A 19,276-nucleotide genomic window follows, 5' to 3' on the forward strand; every position below is an offset into this window, starting at 1 on the left:
GATAACTTAAGTTTGATTGTAAATATTGGTTGATAATGTATTACGCTACTCTGTCTGTATCTAGCGTGTTACAATTTCCCACAGCTGTGTAAAAAATGTTAATTTTGGACTTGTCTGTGAAAACGCAGAGCCATGTTGACAGCGCAGAAGGCGTGTGCGTCCTTGGCCGCCCAGCGACTATTGGGGGCTTCGCGTCCAGTCGCTCCCATTCTGGACACTTACCAGCGCAGACGTTTCCGAACCGCTATGGCACGGCGCGATGAGATGAAGCTGCACGAAAGCTGGGCTAACCTGGCCAAGAAGCAGCTGAAAGGGAAGAACCCAGAGGACCTGATCTGGCGCACACCGGAGGGCATCTCTATCAAGCCTGTGTACACAAAAGTCGACTCGACGGAGAGTGCCGATGAACTCCCAGGGGTGTTCCCATTCACTCGGGGACCCTACCCCACCATGTACACGTCTAGGCCCTGGACGATTAGACAGTATGCCGGCTTCAGCACAGTGGAAGAAAGTAACATGTTTTACAGGGACAACATCAAAGGTACAGACACACATTCACATTCATTTATAGAGCATGGTGCAAAACATATTGTTTTACAGTCACGTATGCAGATATTTCTGACTTTGCCTGGCCTCTCTTAACATCAGAGCCATGACCTTGGAGGTTTTATGCACCTTATTTCAGTGAACCATTGAGTGCTCATCCAGTAATGTCAAATGATGAGGAATGTGAAATATATAACTAATGTTTCATTCACAATGCACTGAATGTGCTTCCCTGAATGATTACTCATACTCAACTGCTCTAAGCCTCCATGGAATCTGGTTATCTGTTCTTGTCTTAGCTGGCCAGCAGGGTCTCTCTGTGGCATTTGACCTCCCCACTCACCGCGGTTACGACTCAGACAACCCGCGTGTCCATGGCGACGTGGGCATGGCCGGTGTGGCCATCGACACAGTGGAGGACATGAAACTGCTCTTCGATGGCATTCCCCTAGAGAAGATGTCTGTCTCCATGACGATGAACGGCGCGGTCATCCCCGTACTGGCCATGTTCATTGTCACCGGCGAGGAGCAGGGAGTGGCCAAGGAGAAGCTGACCGGCACCATTCAGAACGATATCCTCAAGGAGTTCATGGTGCGCAACACCTACATCTTCCCCCCTGCGCCCTCCATGCACGCCATCGCAGACATATTCGCCTACACCTCCCAGGTATGGATACAGTCAAGTATAGTTAGTAAAAATGCTGAGCCAAATTAAACGACCATAGATATACTGTTTCAATAGCATTTTGTTCACTTTTATCCATTCCTCATAGGAGAAAGGACTGTGCTCTTCTGAAGACATACACCTCTTGTTTGAATTTTGAGTTAAATTATCATAGCTCCTGTGCTTGTAGTTGCTTTTTTGTCTGTTTTCAACATGGTGAATGCTGTCAAGCTTTTTGTGATAATTATTAATCTGGTACATGTAAAAGTTTATGCTTGTGCTTATAGAACATGCCCAAGTTCAACTCCATCTCGATCAGTGGGTACCACTTGCAAGAGGCTGGAGCAGATGCCATCCTGGAGCTGGCCTACACCATTGCCAATGGGTTGGAGTACTGCAGAACAGGGCTGACAGCTGGTCTGACCATTGATGAGTTTGCACCCAGGTCAGTGTTGTTTTAAAGATTCTCCAATGTTTTAAAATCAGAGTCAGATTGTTAAATCAACACTCAAATCAACGAAAATTCTGTCAACGGCTGTGCATGATCACAGCCGAGGATCAAAAGGCGAAAGGAAGATGTAAGTGATTTGTAAATTATATTTAAATTTGTGACGTGTCTAGACATACTCAGTTACAGTCTGTGTGAATCAGTTAGGTAATTAAGGATGTGTTTTCTAATCAGTAACCTAAGACAATGACATGGCTGCTCCTTTTGTTGTCACGCCGCAGGTTATCCTTCTTCTGGGGCATTGGCATGAACTTCTACATGGAGATTGCCAAGCTGAGGGCTGCAAGGCGGCTGTGGGCCACGCTGATCGAAGAGAAGTTCCAGCCCAAGAACGCCAAGTCATTGCTGCTGCGGACCCACTGCCAGACCTCAGGATGGTCCCTCACTGAACAGGTACAGCTCAACCTGTAAGGGGACGCTGGCGAGCTCAATGCTGCTCCGTCTGGCATGTTTACATTTGTTTTGTTACTAACAAAATGTAGTAAAATGCATAAGAATTTTTTTGATTGTTGCAGTATGTGCTTTTTTATCAAATGTTCTTTTATTACTATCCTGAATATATCTACCTTGCTACATTATGATACCTGAGACCTCTCTACTTCACTGGGCTGATGAGTTAGGCCCTGACTAGGCTGCCTATCTAGTTAACTACTTGTTAAGAAACATCAACAACCTGGATTGCTGCTTGACTACACTGGACCCTCTCATCGTAGCCATGCATTTCTGAGGCCACGGCTGTGCTTGTGCAACTCCCTTCGCTGACACATCGGACTGACTGGTGCGGTTACTGTCAGGCTCAGTTTGTGGCACAGAGTTTGAAAGTTTTGGAAGAACGTTTTTGGTAACCGCACCAGTCAGTCCGATGTGTCAGCGAAGGGAGTTGCACAAGCACAGCCGTGGCCTCAGAAATGCATGGCTACGATGAGAGGGTCCAGTGTAGTCAAGCAGCAATCCAGGTTCATCATGAAGGCCCTTAAGTATTCAGCTTTGGCACAGAGGTTCTGTGTGGTTCATCATGAAGGCCCTTAAGTATTCAACTTTTGAACTTTTACAAAGTTCTCTACGGCTTCCACCCATACCTCTGAAACTGTCCACCTTTGTTGAGTTGCGGTCATACACTGCTGGAGGCGTTACATTCACTGCGGCTCTGGACACATCTTTGTTATTTGTCGAGGAGCTATATATACCTCATATACCTCAATAACTGTAAGGCAACTGTAGAAAATGACTGTTTGTACACTGTCAGTGTATAAGCTTTCTCTTCCGTTCTCTGACGTAGCACCCCATTTAGTGCCTGTAGTCTATTGGCCTACCGTGTGGTGCTGGAGTGAGCACTCAGAGGAGAGCGCCTCCCTTCGGTTATGGACTGCAGAAGAAGGATAGAAAAAGTTAATTTCAAGGTTTATGATGAGAAACTTTAGGGTGTCCTCCTCAGCCTGTTTGGTGGAGGAATTGGAATGTGTACATGTAGTGACATCTACTGGTTGCAGGGAGTATGTGCAACAAGTGAGCCAATCCAAAGTGCCGTTGATAATGAAGCAAGTTATACCATTAGCTCATGTCTTAACACATGATCTTGACCCAGCAAGACTTTTTAGTTTGGGAATCTTTGGAGCTTTTGACATGAACTAATGTTGACGAATCCTTTTTCCCTACACAGAACACCAAAATTGTGATGTGGTTTTTAAAAGCTTTTTCTATTAAGGTCTCACCTACAAGTTGCCCTAGTGACGTTGTGAAACAGCTAGGAGCTGTAATGATGGTTGAGCCCTTAGAAACCCATTGTGCTGTCACACAGAAACATTTGAGTAGTTCAATGTGACTCATTCTTGGTATGTTTTGCATTATAGAGGAAAAACAATGTAAGCCTTTAAGTTATTCATCTACCATCCATAACCATTCAATTTCATGCGCACCATCGACCCCCCCATAATGTATTTCAGTAACCTTTGCGAATTTAGTATCATCAGCTCAATGACTATTGCGTAAATATTGTATTGTATTTATATTACAATTACAACTTACCTTGTCCCTCCTCAGGACCCATACAACAACGTGGTCCGCACGGTCATCGAGGCCATGGCGGCCGTGTTCGGCGGCACCCAGTCCCTCCACACCAACTCCTTTGATGAGGCGCTGGGCCTTCCCACCGTCAAGAGTGCCCGCATCGCCCGCAACACCCAGATCATCATCCAGGAGGAGTCCGGCATCCCCAAGGTAGCGGACCCATGGGGCGGCTCTCACATGATGGAGGCCCTCACTGATGATGTCTACAACGCTGCACTGAAGGTGAGTGAGGCGGTACCAGATGCCCACGTATGTATGACTGGGGGATATGACCTGAAATGGATATCATGATCATTTTGCAGGTTTGTGTCGTTGACACCAATTCTGCGATAATTTTCCTTGTGTTGGCAGGTTTCAAAGTACCACTTAAGCTCAAATGCCTTTGGGACAGTAAGCATTTGTGTCAAATATCATGATCTGTTAAAAGGACATTTGTGTTTTCGTTAGCTTGGACTGAGACCTTAATGTCTACATAGGAGCAGGTCATCTTCCAAGCCATGTTGTGCCACCATGTTTCTTTGGTAGCCCAGAACGGACATCACTGGTTCTAGAAACGTTAAAGTGGCAGCTTGAATTTGGTGCCAATTGGGCGAAGGAGAACAAACAAAGAGGAATCAGTGGTTGCTGGCGCTGGCGAACCGATTTGTGTTGTGATACGTTTGAGAACTCAAATTTTGTCAAATGGAGGATGATCCTTATTATATACAGTGCCTTGCATAAGTATTCACCCCCTTGGATGTTTTACCCTTTTATTGCTTTTATAAATCAATCATGGTCAATATAAGTTGGCTTTTTTGACAAAAAAAAATACAAAAAAGCCCTCTTTAATGTCAAAGTGAAAGATTTCTACACAGTAATGGCAATTAAATAAAAATATGTAATGAAAAATAAGTGATTGCATAAGTATTCACCCCCTTTAAAGTGACTGACCTAATTCAACATAGGGTCCAGCCAATTGGTGCTAGAAGTCTCACAATTAGTGAGATGGGGATCAGTGTGCAGTGAATGTGTCTCAAGTGATTGTAGTATAACGACACCTGTGTCTGGAAGGTCCATTCACTGGTCAGTAATCAGTATTCCTGGCTACCGTTACACCATGAAGACAAAAGAACACTCTGAGCAACTCAGAGAAAAGGCTATTTTATGACGTAACTGTGTAGAAATCTGTTTTCACTTTGACATAAAAGAGGGCTTTTTTGTGAATGTTTTTGTCAAAAAAGCCAACTTAAATTGACCATGATTGAAATATAACAAAAAATGCTTCTGAAATAAATACATTGCCTATCCTACCTTTTAATGTGTCATGACTAATGAATTTAGCACAGTTAGAGGTTAGACATGACGACGACAATAATTTTACAATTAATTGCACTCCCCTACCTACTACCTGCTGCTAGCTTCAAAGGGCATCAAGGGGATTTGTGGATTTATTTTTTAAGTGGCACTACCGGTTAAGATACCGGTGACCCAGAACTGCCAAACCCTATGAGAAAATATGAGAAAAGTTTGCTTTTGGTTTTAGGGTTGAAAGCTGCATTGTGGAGTTTTGGTCTTCAAAAACCTGTTAAAATGCCAGGGCCCAGCAGAACTTGCTCCCCTTACATACTGTCAGAAATATCCAAGAAGAATTGAAGAGACAGCCAGACCTGGAGAGATCACCTATATCACATGTGTCAAACTCAAGGCCAGATCCGGCCCGCAAAGCGATTTCATCCAGCCTGCCGGCTTTTCTGAATGTTGCAAAAAGTTCCATTGATTTGAATGGGCCACGGTGATTTGGCCGGCCAGATAATATCTAATGTCTATCCGAGATGGCCTGCCGCGGCTGCCGGTATGTTGCACGCACCACTAATACTGCAAGTCCCACAATGCATTGCCACAATTTAGGCCTGCAAGCGCGAGCCCTTGCCCCACTGTCTGCAGCCTCATCACCTGAAGTCAAAGTTTAGCTTAGTCTCTCTCCCCCCAAAAAATTGACCAACAAAAGGTGGACTTTGAAAACAGGGGTTTCCAAGAGAGATGGGGGGCAGAATATACAGTGGGGAAAATAAGTATTTGAACCCCTACCGATTTCGCAAGTTTGGCCACTTGCAAAGAAATGTGTGATCTATAATTGTAATAGTAGGTTTATTTTAACAGTGAGAAACAGAATATCAACAAAAAAATCCAGAAAACTGCATTTTATAACATTTATGACTTAATTTGCATTTGATGCAGAAAATAAGTATTTGAACCCCTAGCAAAACATGACTTAGTACTTGGTGGAATAACCCTTGTTGGCAAGCACAGACATCAGACTTTTCTTGTAGTTGGTCACCAGGTTTACACACATCTCAGGAGGAATTTTGGTCCACTCCTCTTTTGCAGATCCTCTCCAAATCCTTAAGGTTGCGTTTTCAATGGGAGGGAATGAGGGAATGAGCTTCAAGCCCAATATTCCATGTTACATGGCCCCATCCATAGTCCCATCGATGCAGTGGAGTCGTCCTATACGCTTGGCAGAGAAACTGCCCCAAAGCATAATGTTTCCACCTCCATGCTTGACGGTGGAGATGGTGTTCTTGGGGTCATATTCAGCATTCTTCCCCCTCCAAATGCGGCAAGTCGAGTTGATGCCAAAGAGCTTGATTTTGGTCTCATCTGACCACATCCTGTCTCCCAATCCTCCTTAGAATCATTCAAGTGTTCATTGGCAAACTTCAGACGGCCCTGTACCTGTGATTCCTTGAGCAGGGGGACCCTGCGAGTGCTGCAGTACTTCAAACCATTACGGCGTAGTGTGTGGCCAATGGTTTTCTTGGTGACTGTGGTCCCAGCTGCCTTGAGATTATTCACAAGCTCCCCCTGTGTAGTTCTGGGGTTATTCTGCACCTTTCGGATGATCACCGATACCGCACGAGGGGATATCTTGCATGGAGCCCCAGACCTAGAGCGATTGACAGTTGTTTGGTGTTGCGTCCATTTACGAATAATTGCACCAATAGTTGTAGCTTCTCACCAAGCTGCTTGCCGATGGTTTTGTAACCCATTCCAGCCTTGTGCAGGTCTACAATCTTATCTCTGATGTCCTTGGTCAACTCTTTGGTCTTGCCCATGGTGGTGAGGTTGAAGGTGTGAAGTATGATTCTTTGGACAGGTTTCTTTTATACACGTCACCAGTTGAGATCAGGTGTACCTTGTTATGCCTAATGAGGACTAATCTGTGTGCTTCTTGGGCACATAACTGGTCATTGGGAGCCAGAATTCTTGCTGTTTGCTTGGGGGTTCAAATACTTATTTTCTGCATCAAATACAAATAAAATCATAAAATGTTATAAAATGCAGTTTTCTGGATTTGTTTGTTAATATTCTATTTCTCACGGTTAAAATACACCTACCATTACAATTATAGATCACACATTTCTTTGCAAGTGGCCAAACTTGCGAAATCGGCAGGGGTTCAAATACTTATTTTCCCCACTGTATGTTTACCGATGTAAGGGGCAAACCTGTTTGTCTTGTGTGTGAAGCCGATGTGGCTGTAATAAAAGAATATAACTTAAGACGGCACTATGAAACGAAACACCAAGACAAGTACAAACATCTGGACATGAAACAGAAGCTCCAGAAGGTAGAGGAGTTGAAAAGAAGGCTGGTGTCACAGCAGACTGTGTTCATAAAAGCCAAATCACAGGCTGCTGTGAAGGCCAGCTTTATTGTAGTTGCGGAGATCGCTAAAGCAGCGCAACCTTTTACCGAGGGAGAATTTGTCAAGAACTGCATGATAAAAGTTTGCGACATCGTGTGCCCTGATAAAAGGCAAGCATTTTTAAATGTGAGCCTGAGCAGAAACACCATTGCTGATTGTGTACGTGACCTTGCCACCGATCTACAACAACAGCTGATGGGAAAGGGACAAGATTTCATTGCATACTCCCTTGCTGTAGATGAGAGCAGCGACACATCTGATACTGCCCAGCTGTCAATCTTCATCCGTGGAGTGGACTCAACTCTGTGGGTTATAGAGGAACTTTTGGGATTTAAATCAATGCATGGCACAACTACGGGGAAAGTAAAATTTATTTAAAGAGATATCCAAATGTGTAAATTAACTGGGGCTGCCTTGGGACAAACTTTTGGGACTGACCACAGATGCAGCGCCTGCTATATGCAGAAAAGCGAGGCATAAGAAATGAATGCCACTGATGTTTGTTTTATTTTTAAATTTGATCTGTGTTTATAGGCAATAACTAATATGCCAAAGCTTTAGGCTGCTTGTCCCAGATTCAATAGGCCTATGTTAAACTTAAGCTCATGTTTACATAAAAAGAATTTCAATAAATATTGAATATGTCCGCCTCTCGACTTGGACGCAGTTTTTAATTTTGGCCCTCTGTGTATTTGAGTTTGACACCCCTGACCTATATGCTGTCAAGAACGACAGGATAATAACCTGCACTCTCCCACTTGGCTGGCTTTGATGTATCAGCTTTGAACACCTGCAGGAAACGTGTTGATGCTGTACTCTGAATTTGAAGTGTCGACCATGGTCTGTACATGGTCCTGATATCTTAGGCATAGCTGTCATTTTCACTCCCATTTCATATTCCAAATGCAGATGTGGTGAGATGCATTAACACACAGACTTGACACACTTAACCAGATTACCCCAGTTTCAGGCGATTTAGTTTCAGGTGAAGAATGAGCAGTAGGACCAGTCAAGTAACAAACACGGTCTCTGTGTTTTGTTTTGTGTTCTGTTGGGTTCATGTTCTAGTTCATCAGCGAGATTGAGGAGATGGGAGGCATGGCACGGGCAGTGGCAGAGGGCATCCCCAAACTCCGCATCGAGGAGTGTGCAGCTCGAAGACAGGCACGCATTGACTCAGGTACTGACGCTTAGGTTATACACACACACACACACACACACACACACACGTGCTCCCATCACAACAGTTAAGAAAGAAATCACCATTTAATTTAAGGAATGCACATAGAACATTTTAGAATCTATAGATTTAGAGATGGATTCTGATAGTATATATTTTATACCATATATTTGGAGATCCAGTCTTATGATCAATCATGAAACCGGTTTAATCTTGTACAATGGTGGTCATTCCAAGGGAGACAAAGCCTGAAATTCCACTCAAAGCGTCACCTTAGACTCATCTGATTATCCATTGAAGGATTGCAGTTAAATGCTCTCTGAGAACAAGGGGTGTCACCCTCTATTCATTAGGCCTGGGAGACAAGGCACTTTCATTTGACCTGGGGGAAGGGAGTGAGACCACTTATCACACCTCACTCCTCACTCAGGTCAAACCATCATAAGTATATTCACCCAGAAATGCTTACATTCTAGCCTAAGTCCAAGTAACAGCATAATTACAACTATATAAGATGTATTGAATTATTGACTATGGTATATCATTATGAACTCTAAATCTTAATGTCTGGTTCCTTCAATATAAACATGGCTTCTTTCATGACTTACATTACTACTTTTTACAGACTTCTGAAGTTGCGTCCGTATGTCACGCTATGTAATAGTACGTAAATGTGTGCAAAGGATGTAAAAAGAGAACAGGGTGACGACTGCGACTAACACATGTCAAAATGTCATAATCTGGAAAATAGACATGTTTTAATTGAACTCTAAATATGCATATATTTACATTGACATCCATACACACGCATGCATGCGCCCAGTCAAATACTTCGAGCCTCTGCCACTCCATGTTTGTTTGCAGGTCACATAGACACAGACAGTAATGCCACTGGAGAAATATTGAGTAAGAGTGGAGATAATATAGAAGCAAGATCAAATACAGACCTGCCTTGGTTACCAACTCTAACATCTAGGCCTAGGGCTTATGATAAATAGTCTTGGAGGCTAAACTCCCATAGGAGTGCTAATGTTATGCCTGTGCGTGTGAAAGCAGAACAGAATACTCCTGTAGTAGGTGATTGAAATGATCAGGTTCTCTTTTGGGTGAAGGAGAGCAGGGGATGTCACAGGATGCTTAACTTGTTGGGGAATAGAAAACAGCGCAGTTTGTTGAACGCGACAAGAGTGTTTTGAAATTAAGTGTGAGATGCTAACGGAGTTGGTTGACAGATTTGTGTGCGTAAATTATCATTTTGAAAGATGGCTGCCATTCACATTTTTATTGTGAAATATTCCTTTACTTTATCCCTAAATAAAATGTCTCAGATGTGTACGTGGGAATTGAAATATCGTCGTGTTTTATGACAGATTTCGGGTGAAAACACCAACTGTTATACTATTTTATAACAGCTAGTTATACTCTATTGCTATGAAGTTAGTTGCGGTTGCAGGATTTAGCAAAGGACTCGATTGAATGCCAGTCTGGTTTGGGTGTCGGTTTATTCTGCGTATGCAACAGATCTGAAGCACACAAAACACGCTACGATGGATAGAGAGAGAAGGAAGGATGATTAGGATCTGTTGTCCATAGTGTACTGTAAGTCTCCTCTGTGTTGGCCTTGCATCCCGATTGTCTTCCAAAGGCGGCGATGTTTCGTCAATCTCCCAACATCACTCCTTGTTCTGTTCTCACCACCACACGTGGCAGCCGGTGTCTCCACACAGCAATCCCACAAAGAGAATATTCTAGATCTTCTGTATAGCGTACAAGTCACTTTCAGTAACAGGTAGGTAGAATACTCAACTTAACATAAAAGGTGTGTCTGATTAAAACGCCCCACCTTACACCTTGAACAAGGGGAACATTACGGGGTCTACCTAGGTCTGCACACAGGAAGGACTGGCTGGCCATTTCAGTGTTAATGAATGTGGTGTCTCAATGTGCGTAGGCTTTGGCACCAGTTTGCTTAATGTAAATATGATACATTCTTGTGGGCGAATGATTCACATGAGTTGAAAGTATATGAAAAACACTAATATTCTTCAGAATCCTGCCGTATTGATATGCAATGCTGTTTTAATACCATTTCTGATTGAAGGACCGCTTTCAAAATAAGATTACCCTTAGCGCATAACACTCTTAACTAGATTAGCCCTGCAGCTGTTTTCAGAATTTAAAAAGGCATATTTGATGTTGGGGTGTGTTAAAGTGGGCATACAACTGGTAGAGACGTCCTTGAGGTTTTTCTGTTGTAGCATATCAGGGTTTTCAGTTGTGTTGATCTTCTTTTAGTGGTTAGTTAGTTGGCTTTTAAAAAGAAATCTTATTCAGAAATGATAGTTTGTGTTTTATACTATCTGTGGTACCATATGTGCAATATATAAAATCATTTTAGATTCTTAATTGGCTAGGTGGAAATGGACATATTCAGGCATGCCAACATTCTGATCAGTAGACTAATATGATGCAGTGTAGAATGGATTAACAATGTGGTTAATTTTCTGTTCGTCTTTACGTTGTATTTCTTTCAGTATACTGCATAATGTATACCAAGTGACACTATTACGTCCTCGAGAAATAAGAAATAAGTAAACATGAACCAAAAGGATCAATCAAAACCGAAGTATATTAGCAAATCAAGAATTTAAAACTCAAATCAAGTTTTACAAAAGGCCACAAGACAACAACTAAAATCTACTGATTAAGAAAGTAGAAAACTGAATTGGTTAAATGTATAAACAACAGCTTAACTGTTGAATCAAATAAACAAAGCCTAAACGTGTCACGGACAAACACTCTCCCTCCAAGAGTTAAAGTTACCGCCTCTGGTACACCACAACTCGAGAGTTGGGTAAAGTTACAATCCACACAGTAAAATCTTTTCTATAATCATATGCCTTTGTGTGCTGAAACATGGCTTTTCTCTCTCTGTATGTGTGCTTAAGAGTATACATTCTGTGTGTGTGTGTAAGCGAGAGCTGACAAGATGAACTGTTTGCAAAAAGCATAGTATATCAATTGTTTTCTGCACATTCTAGGGCGAGGATGACCTCGGACGTGGAAACCCCCCCTGTGGTTATCTCTGCCAGATAGTGCATTAGCGTCAGAGAACGCCAACTTCAACCTATATAAACCTTGTTTGATGTGTTTTAACTTTGCCTCTCTCTTGTCTGCCAAGACATGAGTGAGCCTGATCTGCATATTGAATAAAGAGACACTTATACTCAGTAGTCCGAGGTAAACTTTAATGTGAATTTTCACCTAACAATAACCAGATCCTTAATACATGCACAGCATATCATAATAATCTATTGATCAACATCCTAGCATACAAATACTGCACTAGAGTACCAAAGTCAAAAAGGTTTGCATAAAACACAAATGTTCTCATTTCTGAATAATATTTATTTTTCCAAAGTCGACTTAATACCAAAACAGTACTAAAATAAGAGCAGAACACCTTAAAACTCACTTGAAACTGATCACATCAACAGAGAAACATCAAGCACGTCTCTTCCAGTTTTTTTACTTGCTTTGACACACGCAGACGTCAAATGCTTTTTTTATTTTTTATTTTTTATCTGAAAGTAACTGCTAGGCAAATATAATTAACCACAATAGTTGTATAAGCTAAGGCAGGAGGGGGGTGATCCTTTATCCTGAAAGCGGTCCTTGCATCACAAGTGCAGATTACCCTTCAGTCCCTTCATGAGAGGAATTTGATCCTATTATGCATGTGGGCATGTCTGACGTGTCTAATGTGTCTGACGTGTAAACGCTTCCCAGCCCGGTAATCCTCATTAGGGGGGTCTCCAAACAAAAGCACATTCAATGTCACTGCAGGGTAGCACTCCATGGCGTCATGTAAATACAGTTATGTCTTATGTCATCAGTTACATCTTTTATCTCTGCCTTGGAGTTTCTTCTGTTGGTGCTGAAGAGTATTTGTGGTTTTCATATACTTTCAACGCATATGAATTCCTCCCCCACAAGAATGTATCACATTCACGCCACATTCATTAACACAAATGGTCAGCAAGACCCTCCCTGTCTGCTGACATTGACACCTTTTCATGTATAGGTAGACCACATGCCTATCATGCCCCCAACTTATACTTGAACCAGACCCCCAGACACACCCATTAGGCTAAGTTGTGTATTCCACCTTACTATAACTAAAATATAACTTGTATGCTGAGTGTGTTGTGTTGGAGAAAGAACATCGTAGAGACACCAACCGGTACGTGTGGTGATAGAACGGAACAAGGAGCATTAAGGAGACATTGCAGCCTTCGAAGACAAAGCCAACAAAGAAAGGAAACTAAAACCATGGACCATATCTCCTAATCTCTCCTTCTCTCTCTCTCCATGGTACCGTGTTGTGTGTGCTCAAGGTCTGTTACGGAGAATAAACCGACACCCTATCCATCAGACCGGCATTCCATCGAGTTCTTTGCTAAAATCACGCAACCGTAACTAACGCCATAGCTAAAATAGAGGTCTGTTATATTATAGTATAACAATGGTGTTTTCACGGGAAATCTGTCGGAATATGCCGATATTCCATTTAGCATTTCTACCCAGCCCCAACTATATCTTTCAGTGCCGATTCTAAAAATAGCTGGTGCAAGCCAAAATGATGCATCTTAATTGACACGAATGGAAGCTGATTCAGTACCGCTCCTTTCTTCTTAATTGACATAAATGGGAGCTGATTCTGATTCTTCATGATTGGGTGTGGGTGAATCAGCACTTTACCCACCCACTCTTCCGTGACAGCGAGCTCAGATGAGGAGACGCACTAAGCAGACATACAAAATCTGGAATATTCCTTCAAATCCTGATATTATTTCCAAACTTAGTCATGCTTTTAACCTTCAGTGGTTATCTTTCTTACCACTGCCTTCTAGAAAGTTACCTTTTATATGAAAGCTGTCTAGACTAAAATCATCAATTTGAGAATCAATTTTCTCCCCCTCTTTTGCCTTCAACATTTCGCCTAAATGAAATTTTAACGTAATCTTATATTTGTGGATTCTGAATGAAAGTGACCGTAGATATAGCCCTTGTAGGCTATGCTTTAGCCATGCAGCACCCTCAGTACTGTGGGATAGCCTGAAAAGTATAATAAAAAAAGCCAATAATGGGCAGCCGACAAGCCACACACTTGCCATTCTTTAAATGAAAATAATTTTGGTCCATTCGATCCATTTCGGTCTCAGGCTAAGGATGCTTTATCCAATCCGCGCATAATAATGCCTCTGCCTTGGTGTTTCTTCTGTTGTTACCGATTCCAAAAATAGTTGGGTTAGGCACCAGATTTTAACATCTGATATCAATATCAATGAAAATATAGATCACAGTTTTATTGGTTTAATGGTTCTGCCAAGCCTTACAAAATCTTGATCTTAAACATCCTATTGTTGACCTCTATGAACTCACTGTTTAACCATGACTACCTTAAAGATGCAGTCCATATTTCGGGTTTGGTTTCACGAAAGGCTGTTCATATTTGAGCTCAACAGCCAATCAAACCAGCTTTTAAGCAGTCAACCGACTGATTGATGGCCTCTCGTAGGGGTGAAAAGTGTCAATATGCAAAATATATATGAAATATTCTTCCTCTGTCTGGACCTTTTTTCGCTTTTGGAGAGAAGGTTAACTGAGTACGGCAGCAGCGTTTTATAAAATCGTTCTTGTGAGAAATAAAAAGAGCTTTCTCGCCTGGCTCTAATAATTACCCTGGTTTACTCTGTGCCATGACGGTCTGTCCTGCTGGCCGGTTATTAGATGTGATGTGACCACATTTCCATTTCCACATTTTCACAGGCTAAAATAACTCACTGGGTCATTGTCTATCAGCGCTTCAGTGAACGTGCACATCACCATTTTATTGTTAATGGGAATGGGAGACACACCATGCAAGCACGCACACACATTGCAGACACACACACACACACACACACACACACACACTAACGCGCTGCACATATACATACATACATACACTTAGAGTATACACATTTACTCTTCAGTGTGCTTTCCCTCTCCATGTTGTGTGTTAGGGTTAGGGTCACATTGTGTTCTGAGCTGGAAGACCACTAAGGCCTCCATCATGTTGAGAAAAAGAGATGGAGAAGCTGCTGGAATGATTTACTGAATTGCTGAGGCGTGTCGCCCCTTTGATGTCAGTTCATACTTCGATGCACAGATACAGCACACTTACACAACCATCACACACACACACACACACACACACACACATACACACACACACCTACTTCAATTCCTTTGATCATCTGGATGTTCTACACACACACCACCTACCCACATTATCCTCTTATCCGAATAGTTTGATTGTTTGCAAGTAGTTTCCACAGTCATCTGCCTGCTGTTTCTCCTCAAACATTTACACACACACACATAGAAACACACATGCAAACACACACGTACACCAGTCTTCCAGCTCCACAAACACTTAAATTCACCCAGGACATGGCCTTGTTTTCCCCCCGGAGCCTGATGGAGATGCTCCCTTATCACACATCTGTGGCTGGCTGGCTGGCACCCACCTGAAAAGCTGCACAGCAATGGTCTCAGTATTCAGGGTGTGTGTCGTGGTGGTGGCGGCGTGGGGGGATTGTGGGATCTGTGTGTGTGTCCTTCGAATATAACGTGGAATTTTGAATCTTACATTTTACAATTTTTGTCTTTGTGGTGGGTGTGTGTGTGGGTGGCTTGGACTGCTGGCGTGAAGAAAATATCAGTAACCACTATGGGTTGGTATGGGGGGCGAACAGGCTTGTACGCCCCCCCCCTCAGTCAAATGTGTGTTGAAGTGAGATATGGCTGTGAGACACCTGCGGGTGGTTCAGAGAAGAAAAGGGCTGCAGATTTGTACTTTATCACACTCATGTGCTCAACGTCAGCTGCTGCCCTTGAGATAAACCAGCGCCTTTGGCCTATGAATCAAAATTACAGCTGTTAAAGCGATTAAAAAAATGAATCTAATGAATGACTTTATTTTTAATTAATCTAAATTAATCACATATATGACGTGCTGTGAAAAGCATTTAAAAATCAGTCAGATTTTCCATTAACATGAAGTGACAAAGTAAACAAGCCTTGGCAGTGTGATGTTCACGACACATTAATGGCAAGCAACATGCACCTCAATTAACTTTATTTAATGAAGAACATATTTCTTTAACCCATCACATAGTTAGCTAACTACTTAGGTAATGTCATACTACACCAACACAAGCACTGATCAAATCTTGCTAGCTTTGCAAACTTAATAGCGGTTGTTTTTGTGCAAGCCTTTCTGACGTTCTGGAATTCTCCATCTCAAACTAATTCCAAGATGAGGTTATAGACCTAACATCTAGTGAACATCTCATGAAGTAGTTTTTAAGAGTTATGAGGGAATGTTAAATGTCGGGATAGCTTTGCGGTTGGCATCATTGGCATCATAGCCATAATACAAATATGCACAATAAATAGTCGACTACCTGTATAAAAAGGACCACATTAGCTGGTCAGTGAGAGCTCGTAAGGCTTACGCCTTATTAAACACGATCACTCTCTCGAAACAAAACAAGGCAAGTAAAAGGACCAAGATAACCAGTTCACACGAGAGCCCCTAAGACTTACGTCCTATTACCAGGCAACTCTCCCGAACAAAGAAAAGGCACGTTTAAGTAGCCTAGACACGACCTCCAATTGGCTCATGCCAATTATTAAACGGCAGGTGTGTCATCGGCCCAGGCACCAACACCTGTGGCTCACAGCAGCCATACGTAAACAAACAATGTCCCAAACAGCTGGGCAAGACAGACTACACCATGGTAGTTATTACGGCTTTGTGACGGCATAGCCAAACAATTACTTCGGGTTAACCCGGGAGTTAGTTTTACAACTCGCGCTTGGTTGCGCCATATTCACGCAACCAAACAAACAGACTCAAGACGACACTAACAACGGTAAGACGGACAATGCAAAGTGATATTACGATATGTTTTGGTAAACTAAATAAACGGAACATTTATGACAAGACATTGAATTTGAGTGATTATTTTAAACAGAGTGGGTTGGATAACGTACATATGAACTGTACAGACACAAACACCAAACACGCAAAATACACACAAAACACCAGCACCCAGTCCAGTAAAGGCAGCAGCCTACATGCTGCAGTGGCGGGTCACTCAGGTGCCCCGTCACAGGGCAAAGCACCAACTAAAAGAAAGGCTCCTAGGTTACTTCGTCTGCCTGGAAAAGAAGTGTTTTTCCCCGTGGTGTCAAGAACGAGAAAGCTTACTGAGACAAAGACAAAGACACAGCTGATCATGATGGTTCCTCTTACCAAATTAAAATAGCCAAAATATTGTAGCACTGTAGCAACTGCCTAGTTGACTCCGTATCTAGGCGTCAGGAATAGGAACATATGTATAGGTGCAGTCCTCAAACCGGGTGAAAGGTTGTTGATATATGAGCTCAACAGCCAAACAAATACACCCCAACCTTTCCTTGCTCCTGAAGCAACATTGGACCATGAGCACATATTGTTGTTGATGGCTTTGGAATTGTGTAAGTTCACACATTGGACAGACAGCTAGAGGAATTCAATTTCATGAAAAATGTAGTGTATAACCTAATCCCCAGTATTGACAACGCACTATAATTCACAAGTAGATGAATCCCTTATCCCAGCAGAGTGTCGTTGATGTCGTACTCTCTCTCCTGTGTTTCCTAATCCCTTCTAGGGTCAGAGGTCATTGTCGGTGTGAACAAATACCGTCTGCAGAAAGAGGAGACGGTGGAGGTGTTGGCAATCGATAACACCATTGTGCGCAATAAGCAGATTGAGAAACTTCAGAAGGTCAGTTGTTAAGTGTGTGTGCGTCTGCGTGTGTGTGTCTGTGAATCAACCTTCCATCTGACTGCAAGGATTTAATAGAACAGTGGTGTTGTATATATTAACTTTATTCAGTTGCAATCCAGAGCATTCAAATAGAAACAAGCAAATCCAAACAAAAGGGAAGTTGTTTCAATGTGTCAGACTGGTTAGATACAAATGTTTTACAGGATTTCTTTAGGGTGTGTGTGATCCTAAAATTCATGTCATCACAAACCCCACATTATGTACCCCACCCCCACTAATGGTCAATTTAGTCCACCCACCATTTCACTGGTAGGGTTTAATGGACTGATGTGATGTGTCATGTGCATTAACTTCAATAACCATTTCCATTAAGCTTTTTAGCGACGCTCTTAATGAATCCATCACTGATTACCATCTCTCTTTTAATTAGCTGCCTGTTGTAAATAGTCTGTTGTAGCCCCTATGTTTGTTTCCCGTTTCCAGAGTCAGGACTTTTTTTTTTTTTTTTTTTTTAAGTGCACGGACAGCCCAAGGATTGAGGAACAATTCACTGAATTTGACAAATACTGTTTTGAATTAGAATCGCGTACTACACCTTTTCAGTTGTCTGTGTGTGCCTCTGTTATTAGCGCTTTATATATAGAGTGCAAACGCCCTCGATGCAGAGGGGAACTCTGTGTCTGTGTCGAACTCTGGTTACTAAATAAAAAGTAATGGGATTTCTCGAAGCTGTGTTATCCAGGTACAAATTCACGGTGCTTAAAGGGATACAACAAATACATTACATTACAATTGGATTTAATGGTCATAAACATTCATTTTTTAGTTTTTCAATTAAACTCATGGATGGTATTGTGTCTCAGGGCTATTTGGATGATTGAAATCAATCTCAGACACCTGTGATAATTAGTTTGCCAGGTGAGCCCAATCAAAGGAAAACTACTTAAGAAGGATGTTCCACATTATTAAGCAAGCCTACATGTTTCAGGCAAAATGGGGAAGAAAAAGGATCTCTCTGCTGCTGAAAAGCGGCAAATAGTGCAATACCTTGGTCAAGGTATCACAACATTGGATATTTCCAAAAAGAATTGTGCGTGATCATCGGACGGTGAATACATTTGTCACCGATTCACAGCACAAGCGATTTCGTTCAGACAAAGGCAAAATAAGGAAGGGGTACTATGTTAACATGTAACTTGACCTGTTAAGATGTTTTTTGATTAAAACTTTTTTTGATTTCAGTAAATATGACCTAATGCTGCTAATTCAACAAATGACAATTTTTAGTTCTTTACAACCTATAAAATATCTTGAAACTCTGCATAATAATTTGAAACACTGCATTTTGAGTTTTTTATTTTTGAAAAAAATACTGTTATCATTGGGAGGTTTGTTCAATAACATTTGAATTATACTCTTAACAGTTGATGACTTGAAATTATACTGACTGACTGTGGCATTACTATTTAGGAAAATCTGAGCAAAGTGTAATTTGCATAATAATGTGGAACGCGGTGTATATGCATTACCTCCCCCCAAAACATAAAAAAATCATGGAGTGTCTAGGGACCGTAATGCCTCTCCAAACCACAATGCATCTAGGCTCTCCAAACCACATTGGTGCCTGGGAGATGCCCTTTAATCTAAAAAGAGACAGAATTTATCTCTGTTTTTAGTTTTGGGTGCCCTTCGGGCTAGCGAACATAGTGCTGGCTTTATCCAGCCAAGATCAGGAG

General features: G+C 42.0%; 1 protein-coding gene across 2 annotated transcripts in view; it reads left to right on the plus strand.

Moving 5' to 3' along the window:
- The window catches only part of mmut (methylmalonyl CoA mutase), a 40,469-nt gene that overhangs the window by 677 nt on the left and 20,516 nt on the right, over positions 1 to 19,276 (plus strand). For both annotated transcript variants that reach the window (XM_012824756.3, XM_031582011.2), the window contains exons 2-8: positions 129 to 541; positions 846 to 1,213; positions 1,498 to 1,655; positions 1,940 to 2,111; positions 3,759 to 4,007; positions 8,542 to 8,653; positions 17,422 to 17,537. In XM_012824756.3, the coding sequence (XP_012680210.1) occupies positions 133 to 541; positions 846 to 1,213; positions 1,498 to 1,655; positions 1,940 to 2,111; positions 3,759 to 4,007; positions 8,542 to 8,653; positions 17,422 to 17,537 (1,584 nt within the window). In that variant the 5' untranslated portion in view covers positions 129 to 132. The remainder of the gene's footprint in view (positions 1 to 128; positions 542 to 845; positions 1,214 to 1,497; positions 1,656 to 1,939; positions 2,112 to 3,758; positions 4,008 to 8,541; positions 8,654 to 17,421; positions 17,538 to 19,276) is intronic.

This window comes from Clupea harengus, chromosome 15, assembly GCF_900700415.2.
Source record: "Clupea harengus chromosome 15, Ch_v2.0.2, whole genome shotgun sequence".
Lineage (NCBI taxonomy): Eukaryota > Metazoa > Chordata > Actinopteri > Clupeiformes > Clupeidae > Clupea > Clupea harengus.